At 40.7% G+C, this 14,185-nt stretch overlaps 1 protein-coding gene across 1 annotated transcript in view; it reads left to right on the top strand.

The window, feature by feature from the left end:
• Positions 1–222: 222 nt before the first annotated feature.
• VSIG1 (V-set and immunoglobulin domain containing 1) overlaps positions 223–14,185 on the top strand; it is a 37,451-nt gene continuing 23,488 nt past the window's right edge. Inside the window, exons 1-2 of the mRNA XM_008272858.5 lie at positions 223–456; positions 12,909–13,072. Of these exons, the coding sequence (XP_008271080.3) occupies positions 408–456; positions 12,909–13,072 (213 nt within the window). The 5' untranslated portion in view covers positions 223–407. The remainder of the gene's footprint in view (positions 457–12,908; positions 13,073–14,185) is intronic.

Here is a 14,185-nt window from a genome sequence, read left to right as displayed (position 1 = left end):
ATGGAAATATCTGAAATCAATTAGCCTTGTCAGCTTGTATTTGCATAGGCCCTCTTCCAACTGTATCTTTCCCCTCAAGTACAACTTTTTAATAAGATTGATTTTAAACAACGAGACTTAGAGAATCTGTGTACAAAGAGCTTGAAGAATTTAAATATGTGGGTTTATTATTAACACAGTAGCAAATATATCAAGGAAACACGCCCCATGAAAAGTGTTTCAAAGAAACACAAATCTGCTCTGAGAAAGGTTTGTACCCAATAAGTAAGCCCGAAAAGGCATGTTTGCATGGTGATGCCCAGCAGATAAGCCTGGCGAACGTTGGTGTGATTGAAGAAGCCAGTTTGAGACTCAGTCTAGCCCAGGCAAGCTACTGGCACCTGCTGCTCTCCACGAACCTGGACACAATGGTGTTCGCATTTTGGAAGGTCTTTCTGATCTTAAACTGCCTTATAGGTAAGGAAAGGATCCCCAAGCTACCGAAGAGATTGGGAATGGAGCTTTCTTTTAAATTGAAATTGCAGACTTTGACATAGAATTTCCTCCTTTGTACTTCAAAGGAATGGAGATTAGTTTGTTGAGTAAAATAATTTTCAGTGCTTTTGCTTAGCAAATATGTGCCACGTTGATATTTGAGGGGTACTGGGCTGTAATAGAATTGTTTTGTGGAGCTTTTGGGTGAATTTTTTTTTTAAATAGCAGTATCTTTCTTTACTTAGTTTGAAAGGTTGACAAATAATTTTCCCAGAGGCCGAAGTTTGTACTAAGGATAATTTTTTTTTTCATTTTACTTTAGTGTCCCCTTTAAGCTCGCTGTGAATGACTTGTTTTGCTACAGCAGGCAGAGCTTGGGTTGAGACGGGGTGGGGGGTGCTGCCAGGGCTGACACGTGGGAAAAACAGAGATTTTTCAAAGTGCTTTATTAGCTACTATTTCTTAGGGAGTTGTGGTTTTCCAATTCTAAGGTTGGGTTTTGGAAAATATGTGAGTGATTTATCGTTGTGCACAATATGGGTGATTTTAGGGATTTGAGTTGAACAAAATCTGTCTGGAGTCAAAATCTGTTGGTTAGACCCAGGAGAGACTACTAATTCAGAAAATACCTTGGCTAGTTTTCTTAAAATGCTGGTTATAGTTTGAATGTGTTCTTATGATACATTGAGTACATTGTAATTCAATAACATTGTTTTTGTGAAAAAAGAGAATATTTTTAAGCTCTCAGTAATATCAGGCAGTCATTAGAATGAGAGTTAGTAAATGTATTTATTGCTTCTCGGCCCTTTGGCTAAGATCAGGTGTAGTAAATGTATTTAATGACCAAAGAATTCTCAGGATAAAATATTGTGAAAGAGCAGGATATAGACACATGCTTAGAATAAATTACTAGAAGCTTATATACTGAGTGCTCATGGTGGTTACCTCGGGTAATGGGATTGTAGATTATTTTTAAAATGTTTTATTTATGTGAAAGGCAGAGGGACACGCACACACACACACACATACACACACAGAGAGAGAGAGAGAGAGAGGCAGAGAGAGGCAGAGAGAGACAGACACAGACCTTCCATCTGCTGATTCACTCCCCAGAGGCCCACAACAGCTGGGGCTGGGCCAGACCACAGCTGGAGCCAGAAAGTGAATGTGGTCTCTCACCTGGGTGGCAGGGACTCTACTTGAGCCATCACCTGCTGCTTCCCAGGGTGTGCATTAGCAGGGAGCTGAAATGGAGAGTAGAGCCAGGGACTCCGATGTGGGATGCGGCTGTCCCAAGGGGCATCTTAACCACTGTGCCAAATGCCCACCCCTGTATGATTTTGACTTTATTACCTAGCTTTTTCATGCTTTCTCGGTTTTCTCCAAAGAATATTATGCTGGTTTTACAATTAGAAAAGTGTCTTTAAATGTTCATTACTCAAAGTTTAGCTATAGATGTTGTACGAAGTTAAAGGTCACGGAAGGCGACGCTGCATGCATTCAGTGAGCTCACCAGGCCCTAGAGCTGGAAACACATGTTCACAGTCTCCCTTCCTCTCAGGGAGATTCATTTACATGCACCCTTAACAGTGACAGTGGAAGGCTTTGTCCTTTCTCAGAGGGCTTCTAGCCGTCAGCCAATCGGGCCCATGAGCTCTGGGCCTTCCACACCAGGCTTCTAAGATCCTTGCAGTCAATATCTACTTTCCCACGGGAGCCCTTCATCTGGCCTGTAACCGAAACTCCTAGAAATCCTACTGATTATAAACATAATGTATCATCATCACAGAAAGGGTGGGAAAATGTCAAAACATACAAATAAGAAAATCAAAATCATCTGGAATCTTACCACCAAGATTTAGGTGAATTCCGTAATTGTTTTTTCTTTTCAAGTATTTTTATCACCTTAAAAACTGGGTTTGTACCTTGTATAAATTTCTTTATGTTTAAAAATTACTTGGCATGATATCAGGATCTTACTTCACTGTGACTTTAGAACAAGGCCAAATCAGAAGGACCAATAAATACCTAAGAGTGTTTTTTCTCAAATTATTATATAACTGGCTTTCTCAGTGTGTAGTGTATACACACACATACACACACACATATACACATACACAAATAGGATCTAGCTGGCCCAAAGCAAAATATGTAGTGTCAATCCAGCAGATGTAATGGGAATTTAGTGGAATACATATATTGTTGTTTGCTATACATATGGAAAGCAGAGAAAGGAAGAGTGCAGTAATCTATACATGGAATGTATATTGTATGGCTGTGAAACACTGAGAATACTTCCATCAGTGTGCAGTCTGATATGCTACCTAAATTTGTTTCAAAGAGAATGCCATTTTTTGGTGTCAAGCATGGTGCATGGCACATAGTAGGTCATGATATATGTTTGTTGACAGCATTAATTACCTTCTCCAACCCTAAACACTCAGAAATTATTTTTCATGTACATATTTAAAATCAACTTTATAGCTAAGCAGGATACATTTTATTATAATCAAAATATTTCCGTTCACTAATTAGGAAGTCTTAGGTCATATTCCAATTCAGAGAAACTAAACATTTTCTTTTGAAAAAAAAATCCCTGCAGATAATCTTAGATATTTCTGATATGCATTGCTTCTCTGCCTTTTGGCTAAGATCAAGTGTGTGATATTTGTAATATGTGTTATCCACCTGTTGGAAACATATATTTTGTTTTCATTTTGTTCATATTTTGTTTTCATTTTCTAGAGGTATTTCTATGCATTTTAAAGTTGCAATATATTTGAATTTTGGTTTTGCAGTCAAATCCAAAAATGAGTGATAATTTGGTTATTTCCTAACTCAAAAATGAAGTGATTATACATGAAGTTGCTGTAAATTAAATCATTTCAACTGCATCAGGGTTAAATTAGGCTATTAGGGGATATTTTTGCTGTAGTATAGGAGGAGGATAATAACTTTCCCATCAGCTAAGTGCTTGCTGGATTGTGGACATTAAATAAATGAATGAGCAATCATTACAAAAACGCAACACACTAAAAAGTCTCCCACGCTCTCTTTCTGCATTACAAATAAAAACAAATCTTTTAAAATGTAGATTACTTTGAACTTTGGATTATTCTTCCTTTAACAATAAGCACTGGTTATTTTAAAAGAAATCACAAATATTTCCACAACATATGTATTTTTTTATTCAGTCAGGTCAACAAGGGAAATTGAAACCCTGGGTTCAGGTATTCATCTTTTAGCTTGCTATTTATTAGAGATTTGCTGTTAGAGATTTTCCCTTTATAATTTTTAAATAACTTGTCAATTTAGAATGAATTAATCCAAATGAAAATAATTTTATTTTATCACTTCCAAGTTTAAGATTAAATTTGCACTGCCCACTGTCCACATGTAACTATCTACAGTTGAATTATCCAGATTAAGGAGAACTATAAAGTCAGTTTCTCAGTCCCCCTGGTCACTTTTCAGGTGCTCAGTAGCTGCACGTGGGTAGTGGCTACTGAATTAACGCAGGGATGTACCATCTCCATCACCGCAGAAAGTTCCGTTGAATGGCTCAGGACCAGAGGATGAGCTCAGAAGTTTAAGTAATACACAATGATTGAATGATGTGACGTTATTCAAAGTTCACCTGGAAATATACAGCTCTTAACTTTAAATGCATTGTTGCTCTCTTGGGGCTGGACAATTTCTGCAAACCCTCTTTCCTTCAGAATTTAGGCATTGGTTTTGATGCTGAGCATTGGAACTCTGGGCAATAAAATGATCTGGGGGGTTTGCCTTGCGGATTGCCACCTATTTATAAGACAATGTGTAGTGTCCTTAAAAAACAGTACCGTTGTGCTTTGAATGTTGGAACTACCATCTTAATTCCAAGTGATACCACTGAGCTTTCACAGATCTCAAATTAGTTATATATTTATATATCTTCATTTTTTAAAAAATGTTGGAACTATTTGAATCAGACTTATGGCTCCCAGATGTTTGATTTTCACTCACCTCCATTCTGGTCTGTACTATAAAGGGCTCCCGGCTGCATTAACATGGCCAGCAGAGCTTGCATCTGTCTGCGTCAAGATTGGTTGCCCAGTGCTCAGCACTGTTTGTGACACAACACACAGGTGCTCAACACACGCCTGTTGCCAGGCACCATGGACTCTCCTGTGGCTTGCCCTGGGTGGGAACTGTGCTTACTCTGCCTTCAAGCGCTTTTGCTGAGAGTGGCTGTCGAGGGATTCTGGTCCAAAGCTCTCACCTGGTCAAGTTCTCACAATTGGCCAATCGCATAACAGCTATTAGCACCCAAACTAGAGAAAAAAATGGTCAAATTATATCTTCAAAACTGTTTTTAGGGAAAAGTTTCTGGAAACTTGAATGGCCACCAAATCCCCAGTTCTAATCTTTCACTGTTGGGCATTTAAAAGACATTTGGAAGTCATCATTTTTATTAAAGATTTATTTATTTATTTGAAAGTCAGAGTTACACAGAGAGAGAAGAAGAGGGGGAGAGAGAGAGAGAGAGAGAGAGAGAGAGAGAGAGAGGTCTTCCATCCGCTGGTTCATTCCCCATTTGGCCACAACAGCCGGAGCTGCACTGATCTGAAGCCAGGAACCAGGAGCTTCTTCCGGGTCTCCCACGTGGGTTCAGGGGCCCAAGGACTTGGGGCATCTTCCACTGCTTTCCCAGGCCATAGCAGAGAGCTGGATTGGAAGTAGAGTAGCCAGGACTCGAACTGACACCCATATATGGGATGCTAGCACTACAGGCAGTGGCCTTACCCGCTATGCCACAGTGCTGGCCCCTGGAAGTCATCATTTTATTAAAGATTCATTCATTTATTTTGAAAGACAGAGTTAGAGAGAGAGAGAGGGATAGAGAGAGAATTTTCCCTCCACTGGTTCACTCCCCAAATTACCGCAAGGGCCCAGGCTGAGCCAGGCCAAAGCCAGGAGCCAGAAGCTTCTTCCTGGTCTCCTGCATGGGTGCAGGGGCCCAAGCACTTGGGTCATCTTTGGCTGCTTTCCCAGGCACGTTAGCAGGTAACTGGATTGGAAGTGGAGCAGCCAGGACTCAAACTGACGCCCATATGGATGCCTCAGGCGGTGGCTTTACCAGCTACAGCACAGCATCTGCCCCGGAAGTCATCCTTTAAGCACATTCATCTATATGGCTAACTTCCAGGAGTTGAAGGGAGGATCCAGTTTTCCCTCCAGTAGAGGGGACCAGCTTTCTCCAGTGGAGTTTCCACTGGAAAGAGTAGCTGCTTTCCGAAGGCCAGCATCCTTTTGAGGGAGACAGTACGGGAACCCAGAACACATGAGGGCAGGAACATTGGGAAGAAGAACTCTGCATGTAAGTCGAAGGTGCAGTGTTCATGTCTACCTTGCTAAAGTACTTTTCCCAATGCGTCAGGCCACTATTGGTCAGACAAACAGCCAGCTTCGGACAAGGAAGCAGCTGGGCCAGGTGGCCCAACGGTGACAGAGAACACAGCTATTTGAATCCAAGAAATCAGGCATAATCTGGATGATGGTTTGCTTTTTCTATCAGTTTTTCAAAATGTTTGTCAATCGCCTGAGTTCTTTTTGTCTGGCTGCTGCCATTAAGTAAGAAAAATACAGAAGTCTTTGTCTATGCAAGATTGAGGCGGAGAGGACAAGAATCTGTCTGTCTGTACCATTTCCCCTAAGCCTCTCATGATCTCTGTGTCCTCAGCCCACCCCTGCACTCCTCCCCCAGTTTGTAACCCTTCAGGCAGCTAGGACTCTCAAGACTGGGCTGTTCTTGCAGCATAAAGAGCTGCTCTGTTTGAACTTGATCTTTTCCAGTGCTTACCCACCAGTCCTGTGTCCCATGCTGGAGAACTTTACACTTTCTGAGTTTACAGTTAATAATGATCAGTTAATCAGATGAGCTGGTGCCTCTATAAATGTTACCTACAGTTTTGTCACCTTTCACAGTCCTTTAGGATGCGCTTGTGTAGTCCAGAGAGTCATTACAGTAGCAGGCTGGATTTGGGGGTAGAAGATTCTTTGGCACTCCTCCAGATCACATGGGAAGCTCATTACTTCACAAATTTTTTTAAGGCCAACAGTTGCAAAAAGAGTTTTGGTCTCAGGACAGTTTTATAATCTTAAAATTGAGGGAGATTTCTGGTCTGGACAATGTGGTATAGACCTACTTCTCCTTGATGCTCCCTTCTAAGCACAAATGAAAAATAATGAAAAGCAATGCTAATGAAAAATAATGCAAGGGACAACCAAGGGAGAAATCTGAAAGGTGGCAAGAAGAAAGCAAATTGCTTTGGGCCCCTGGAAAAAAACAGAGACAAAGTATCCTATGTCTCCCACCCTGTAGAAGGGGACCCAGTCCTGGTGTGTCCCGACCTCCAATGTAGTAACAGAGGACAGCCCAGGTGAGCTCGCTCCTCCCCCAGATCAAATGGGAGTCCCTCTAACATCACTAACATTAGTGGGCGGAAGAAAGATGCTCCTTCTCCACTGGGCCTCAGATGCTCCCTCTTTACCTCCAGATACGGAGGTGGGAGCGTGGAACAGACGAGAGGGACAGAGCCCTGGCAAGTGGAAGAGTCTGGGCAGGCTATTTGTTTCTGTGGATCTCTGGCTGTGCTCCGCTCACTCCACAGAAACACCAGGGCAGCAGGGGGCACCACAACACCCAAGTCCTGCTGAGTGACACTTGGCAACCTGACCTAGGGAAACGTTTCTGCCTCCGGGAGCAGTAGGGTCAGGAGACAAACGAAAACCCCAGTGATAACCAGATAAACCAAACCAGCCAAAACAACACTGCAAAGACCCTAAAAATGAAACTGCTGTTAGAACCCTAGCTCACAAAAAATAGGCCAACACATGCATATGGAACAGACCACTAGGGTGGAATGAAAGATTAAAATAGGAGTCTCCTAACATAATAGACAAAACCTTCAGTCAGAAGTCATCAAGCATCCCAAGGAACAAGGAATCCCAAGTCGAATGAAGAAAGAAAATCAGACGAGATCAGGCACGCTTAGAGTGGTATGGCTATAGACAAAAAAAAAAAAAAAAAAAAAAAAGAAAGAAAGAAAAGAAAAGAAAATCAATGAATGCCAACACTGAGGTGAATCAGATGTTGGAATTATCTGACAAAGGATTCAAAATAGTCATTATAAAATGCATCAAGAACCATTGAACATTATCTTTTTTTTAAAGATAGGATTCATTTTTCTTTTTTTAACAGCTAAGCACAGTACTGCATAGTATATAAATACACTATAATTTCCTTTTTTTTAAAGAATTTATTTATTTGAAAGACAGAGTTACAGAGAGAGGTAGAGACAGAGAGAGAGAGAGGTCTTCCATCTGCTGGTTCACTCCCCAGATGGCCACAACGGCTGGAGCTGCACCAATCTGAAGCCAGGAGCCAGGAGCTTCCTCCAGGTCTCCCATGCAGGTGCAGGGGCCCAAGGACTTGGGCCATCTTCTACCGCTTTCCCAGACCACAGCAGAAAGCTGGATCAGAAGAGGAGCAGCCGGGTCTCGAACTGGCACCCATATGGGATGCTGGCCCTGCAGGTGGAGGATTAACCTACTGCGCCACAGCGCTGGCCCCTGAACATTATCTTAAAACAAGTGAAAAACTGAAAATTTCAGAAAAGACAGTTATAAAATATAAAAGGAAGAAGGTAATTCTGTCATTTGTGACAACATGATGAACCTGAGGACGTTATGCTAAGTGAAATAAGCCAGGCAAAGAAAGACAAATACAGTGTGATCTTGCTTATAAGTGGAATCTATAAACGCTGAACTCTTGGGAGTAGAATGGTAGGTATCCAGGGCTGGGAGGGGAGGGGTGAGAGAATTGGGAGAAGTTGATCAAAGAGTACAAAATCCCAGTGCAATAGGAGCAAGGTGATCGTGACTAATAATAATATACTATGCATTTCAAAATTGCCAAAACAATAAATTTTAAATGTTCTTGCTACTACTATAAATGATGAATGAGTGAAGTGAGTACTTAGCTACCCTAATACAATCATTTCACAATGCACATATTTTTCAAAGCATCAGATGCATATATACAATTATTATTTGTCAACTACAAATAAAAATTAAATTAAAAGAATCCAAATAAAAGCTATATACTGCAATTGTCTGTTTCTATGAAGACCCTTTTAATCTATAGGTTCCTGCTCAATTTACTTCTTCTCTATCTGAATTATTTTTTTAATAAAGTTGGATTGTTTACCTCCACAAATTATAGAACTGAGCAATGCAATACCAAAAATGAAAAATTTCCTTATGGGCTCCATGGTAGAGCAGAGATGGCAGAAAATAGAATCTACAACTGGTGAAACTGCCCCTCAGGAATGGAGGGGAAATAATAAGATTCTCAGTCAGAGGAAAACAAAAAAAATGTATTGCTAGCAGACATACTCTAAAGAATGGCTAAACAAATGTCTTCAAACAGAAAATAAATGATAAAGAATCTTGGAGCATTAAGAAGGATGAAGGAACAACAGTAGCAGAAACGTGAGCACACACAATAGACTATCCTTTAACTTGTGAATTTCATAAATCATATTTCATCATTGAAACAATAGTTATAACATCTTATACTCAAGGCAGTGATATTTTAAAGTGGACCTGAATGTAAGTCAGGTTTCCACACTTCACTCATAGTACTAAAATATTGATACCAGTAGATTGTGTTGACTCCTATATACTTACCCAGAGCAAGAACTATAGAAACTGTACAAAGATGTACAGATTAAACACTATGAACAAATAAGCATGGAATTATAAAAAAATGTTCAAGTAACTGATAGGAAGGTAAGGAAAGAGTAATAGAGGAATAAGAATCAAAGGAGAAAAACAACAAATAATACAATGGCATGCCTAAGAACTAACAGATCAATGATTATAGAAAATGTAAGCACACTGGATGGAAATCCAACTACATGTTGCTCACAGGAAACTCACATTAAACTTAATGACAAAGTAGACTGAAAGTAAAAGGACAGAAAAGTTTATGCCATGTAAGTATTAATTAAAAAAAATCTGGAGTAGCTATATGAATATCTGACATAGTAGACTTCAGAGCAAATAAAATTACTAGAAACAAAAAGACAATATCTAAAGACAAAAGGATCAATCCAGCCAAAGGGCATGACAGTTCTTAATGCATACACGTTAAACAACAGAGTCTCAAAAGACACAAACAAAAACTGATAGCAAGCTAAAAGGAAAGAGAGGAAGCCACAATTACAGATGGTAACTTCAATTCTCCCTCTCAGAAGCTAATTAATCTACTAGACAGAATGTCAGCAAGGAAATGGAAGATCTGAAAAAGACAATCAACTAACAGGGTCTAATTGAATGTGCTGTTATTCCATCTATGCATCTATCAGAATGGCTAAAAGGGAAAATAGTGACAGCATCAAATTCTGCTAAAGAGGTGGAGAAATTGGATCACTCCTTTGGTTAATGGGAATGTCAAATAGTGTAGCCACTCTAGAAAATAGTGTGGCTTGTTTTTAATAAAATTAAACATACAACTATCACATGACTCAGCGATTGCACTTGTGGGCATTTGTCCCAGAGAAATGGAAATGTCTATTCACACAAAAATCTGTACACAATGGTGTGGGTGTGTGGCCTAGCAATTAATTTGCCTTGTGGGGTATCTGCATTCCGTATCAGAATGCTTGAGTTCCAGTCCCAGCTCTGCTTCCAATTCCAGCTTCCCGCTAATGAACATCTTGGGGGCATATCAAGTGATGGCTCAAGTACTTGGATCCCTGCCACTCATGTGGGACACCTAGATTGTGCTCCTGGCTCCTGGCTTTAGTCTCAGATCAGCCAAAGTTGTTGTGGATGTTTGGAGAGTGAACAGATGGAAGCACTCTCTGTATGTCTCTCTATCTCTCTGCCTCTGAAATATATAAATAATAAAATGAAAACAACAGTGAAGCACCTTGTAAACTTAAAAAAGTCTCTACATGAATTTTCATTGCAGTTTTATTCAATATCTAAAAGTTATAAATAGCCCAGATGTCCTAAAATGTGAATAGACAAATTGTTCTAACACATGACTGATACACTGTTGACTGCTACAAGGCAATAAAAAGCAACAAACCACTGCTGATACACCCAACAACCTAGGTGAATTTTTAGGTAATTATGGTGAGTGAAAAGAGCCAGTTCCAACATTTATTAGCTCTGTGATTCTATTTGTGTAACATTTACCAATGGAAGACAGATTAGTGATTATCATTGGTTAGAAACAGGATGTAGTGCAGCAGGCAGGTGGATGTGATTATGAGCACAATATGAGGGGTCCCTGGGAAATACCACTCTCCAGTATTTTTTAAAAATAATTTTGTATTTATTTGAAAGGCATAGAGACAGAGACAGACAGACATCTCCTATCTACTGGCTTACTCTTCAAATGCCTGCTCTCTATGGGAAACCGCTGCCTGAGGCATCCCATACGGGCATCAGCTCGAGTCCTGGCTGCTCCACTTCCAATCCAGTTACCTGCTAATGTGCCTGGGAAAGCAGCCAAAGATGACCCAAGTGCCCATATGGGATGCTGGCCCTGCAGGTGGAGAATTAACCTACTGCGCCACAGCACTGGCCCCTGAACATTATCTTAAAACAAGTGAAAAACTGAAAATTTCAGAAAAGACACTTATGAAAATATAAAAGGAAGAAGGTAATTCTGTCATTTGTGACAACATGATGAACCTGGAGGACATTATGCTAAGTGAAATAAGCCAGGCAAAGAAAGATGAATACAGTGTGATCTCGCTTATAAGTGGAATCTAAAAACGTTGAACTCTTGGGAGTAGAATGGTGGGTATCCAGGGCAGGGAGGGGAGGGGTCAGATGGAAGCCTGGAGCCTGGAACTCAATCTGGGTCTCCCATATGAGTAGCAGGGACTCAAGCACTTGAACTGTCATCTACTGCCTTCCAGGGTGTGAATTGCTAGGAGGCTGGGATTGAGAGCATAGCTGACACTCAAACCCAGGCTCTCCAATATGCAATGTGGGCATCCCAAGTGGTATCTTAACTGCTGTGCCAAATGCCTGCCCCTGTTCGATATCTTGATTGCGGAGGTGGCTACATGGAACTACACACTTAGTTGTATATCACTAAGTGAACACACATACACATGTACGTAAAACTGGAGAAAGATGAATAAGATTGGTGGTTTGTATTAATGTTAGTATCTGGGCTGTGATATTATAGTGTAATTTTACAAACTGGGTAAATTGTGCATGGGCTCTCTGTCTTATTTTTTAGAATTACATGCGAATCTACAATTACTTCAATGAAAGTTTGAATTAAAAATCACCAAGAAACCCAAAGATCTTTCTCTATTTGAGTTATTTTTATCTATAATTTTTGTGCTAGAAATTAAAACTGAAAACATAGGACACATAAGCTCACATTCCATTAGATGCCAAAGCAATAACATCATTTCCTATTATGTAACTTCTAGAAAACTCTATTGTACATTTATGAAAGGATGAAAATGAAAAAGAAAAATAGCATTTATAAAAGATTTATTTATACATTTGAAAGGCAGAGAGAGAGAGAGAAAGAGAGAGAGAAATATCTTCTATCCACCGGTTTATTCCACAAATGGTCACTACAGCCAGGGCTGGGTCAGTCCAAAACCAGAGGCCCAGAATTCTGTCTGTGTCTCTGACATGAGTGGCAGAGGCCCAAGGACTTGGGCCATCTTCTGCTGCTTTCCCAGGTACATTAGCAGGGGGCTGGATCAGAAGTGGAGCAGCTGGGACTTGAACTGGCACTCCGACATAGAATTCTCACATCACAAGCTGCAGCCTAAGCCACTGCGCGACAATGCCATCCCCAGAGAAACATCTTAGTATTACTATGAATAGAGCTTTGCTCCCACAGCCGCTCAAAATGGTCTTAGGGATAGGGTAACCAACATGTAGTATTAATTTGCCTGGGACTTCCCTTGTCTTCTCCCTGAACATTCTAGCAAGTTGGTGTAGTTTCTCTGAGACTTAGCAGATGGTAGAACTGAAAGTCCCAAATCCCACATCTAAGGAACCTCTGTGGCCCTGGTCAAACTAGGTTGGTCTTTCTTCATATTCGCTGACTTTTTGAGTTCCCAGAACCTCTGTGTCAGGCCATCCTCACACAGAGGAAATTTTCAATTCAGTGTTATTGCCCCAGCTTCACATAGGATTTGCTCATCTTCACATTAAAGTTTGTTGGAAACTTCCTTTCCCTTGCCTCAATTGCTGGCTTAGCTTTCTTGTATGGTTCCTTCTATTTTCTCTGTCTTCCCTCGGAATCAGCTAAAACATCTTTAAAATTTTTGTGATGAAAAAGTGTCAGCAGAATGTACATATATATATCATTGTCTTTTTGATGATTATCTTTCCAGGTCAGGTTAGAGTGGTACAAGTGATCATCCCAGAGGGTTTTGTGAATGTGACCGTTGGATCTGATGCCACCCTTGTCTGCCTCTACAAAACCACTGTGACCTCGCAGGACAAGCTCACCATCCAGTGGTCTTTCTTCCATAAGAAGGAATTGGAGCCAATTTCTGTAAGGACTCTTTTCCTAAACTCTTCCCTTTTGGTAGTTCTGACTGAAAACTATTGAGGTAAGTGTGTAAAGGAATGCTGTACCAGTGCTGGTGGTGCCAGAACCTCTGAGACAAAGAGTTTGAAGATAGCTGTTTAGGGAAGTCCATCAACTAAGTGACTCAGCCTTTGCCTTTTTTCATATTTGATCATTCCCCATTATCTCCGTTCTGTATTTGTCAACATCAAGTGTATGATGCATTCCAGAGTAAACAGGAGCAGCCATTCTCATAGGTAAGAGAGACGGTAGTTCTGAAAGAATTCCACACACAACCCCCCCACACACACATACAGACACAAATATTTCATTATTTCCAGAAAATTCTAGTTTAAATGCAAGTTTAACTGATAGGTGTCTGACGAACTTAATATCTGGGATCTGCCTGTCAGGTGAGCTAGCTCGTTATGCCAGGCTGAGTTCCAACAGAGTGAGACTCCCCAGATAGGTGGGAAGAGGCCATGCTGGTGATGAATCCTGGGTGATGAAAAGCAGCATGAGGTGAGTGGGGAGAGGGTAGGGTGGGTAGGCATAGGATCCTGGAGAAGAGGTTGGTGGATGAAAGCCAAGGAAGGAGAATGATTCTATATGAAAGCTGCCCGTTCCCAAATTTTCCTCCATCTGGCCTTCTTGAAATTAACCCAAGGATTAAAATTGTGTACTCAAAGATGTGTGTGTGTGTGTGTGTGTACATATATACATGAGCATATAGTCCATTGCATGCCCACACACATCCTTTGATGGAAAAGGTTGAAAGTTTTCATCAGATTCCCAAAAGGATGCATGACCCAAAACAGTGCTTAAAGAAAAGACAAGTTAGTGTGGTTTGGAATAGTGGAATGCATTTGAGGTGGGCTCTAAAGGAAAGGAAGGGTTTACATTAGAAGAAAGATACAGGGAGAACAAATCGAATGGGCTGGGGGAAGGCCAGGGACGGAGATGGAGGAAAAGGCGGGCATTACTTTGGAGCAGCCACACCTTGGCCAGCGTCACTTCTGTTTAGCAGGAATCACCATTCAAGAGGAGTTTCCATCAATGTCTCCCTCTGAGCAAAGTTAAATAAGTTTGCTTGGTACT

The sequence above is a fragment of the Oryctolagus cuniculus genome, chromosome X, assembly GCF_051225735.1.
Source record: "Oryctolagus cuniculus isolate XC-2025 breed Fujian yellow rabbit chromosome X, ASM5122573v1, whole genome shotgun sequence".
Classification (NCBI taxonomy): domain Eukaryota; kingdom Metazoa; phylum Chordata; class Mammalia; order Lagomorpha; family Leporidae; genus Oryctolagus; species Oryctolagus cuniculus.
This window is presented reverse-complemented; position numbering and strand designations above follow the sequence as displayed.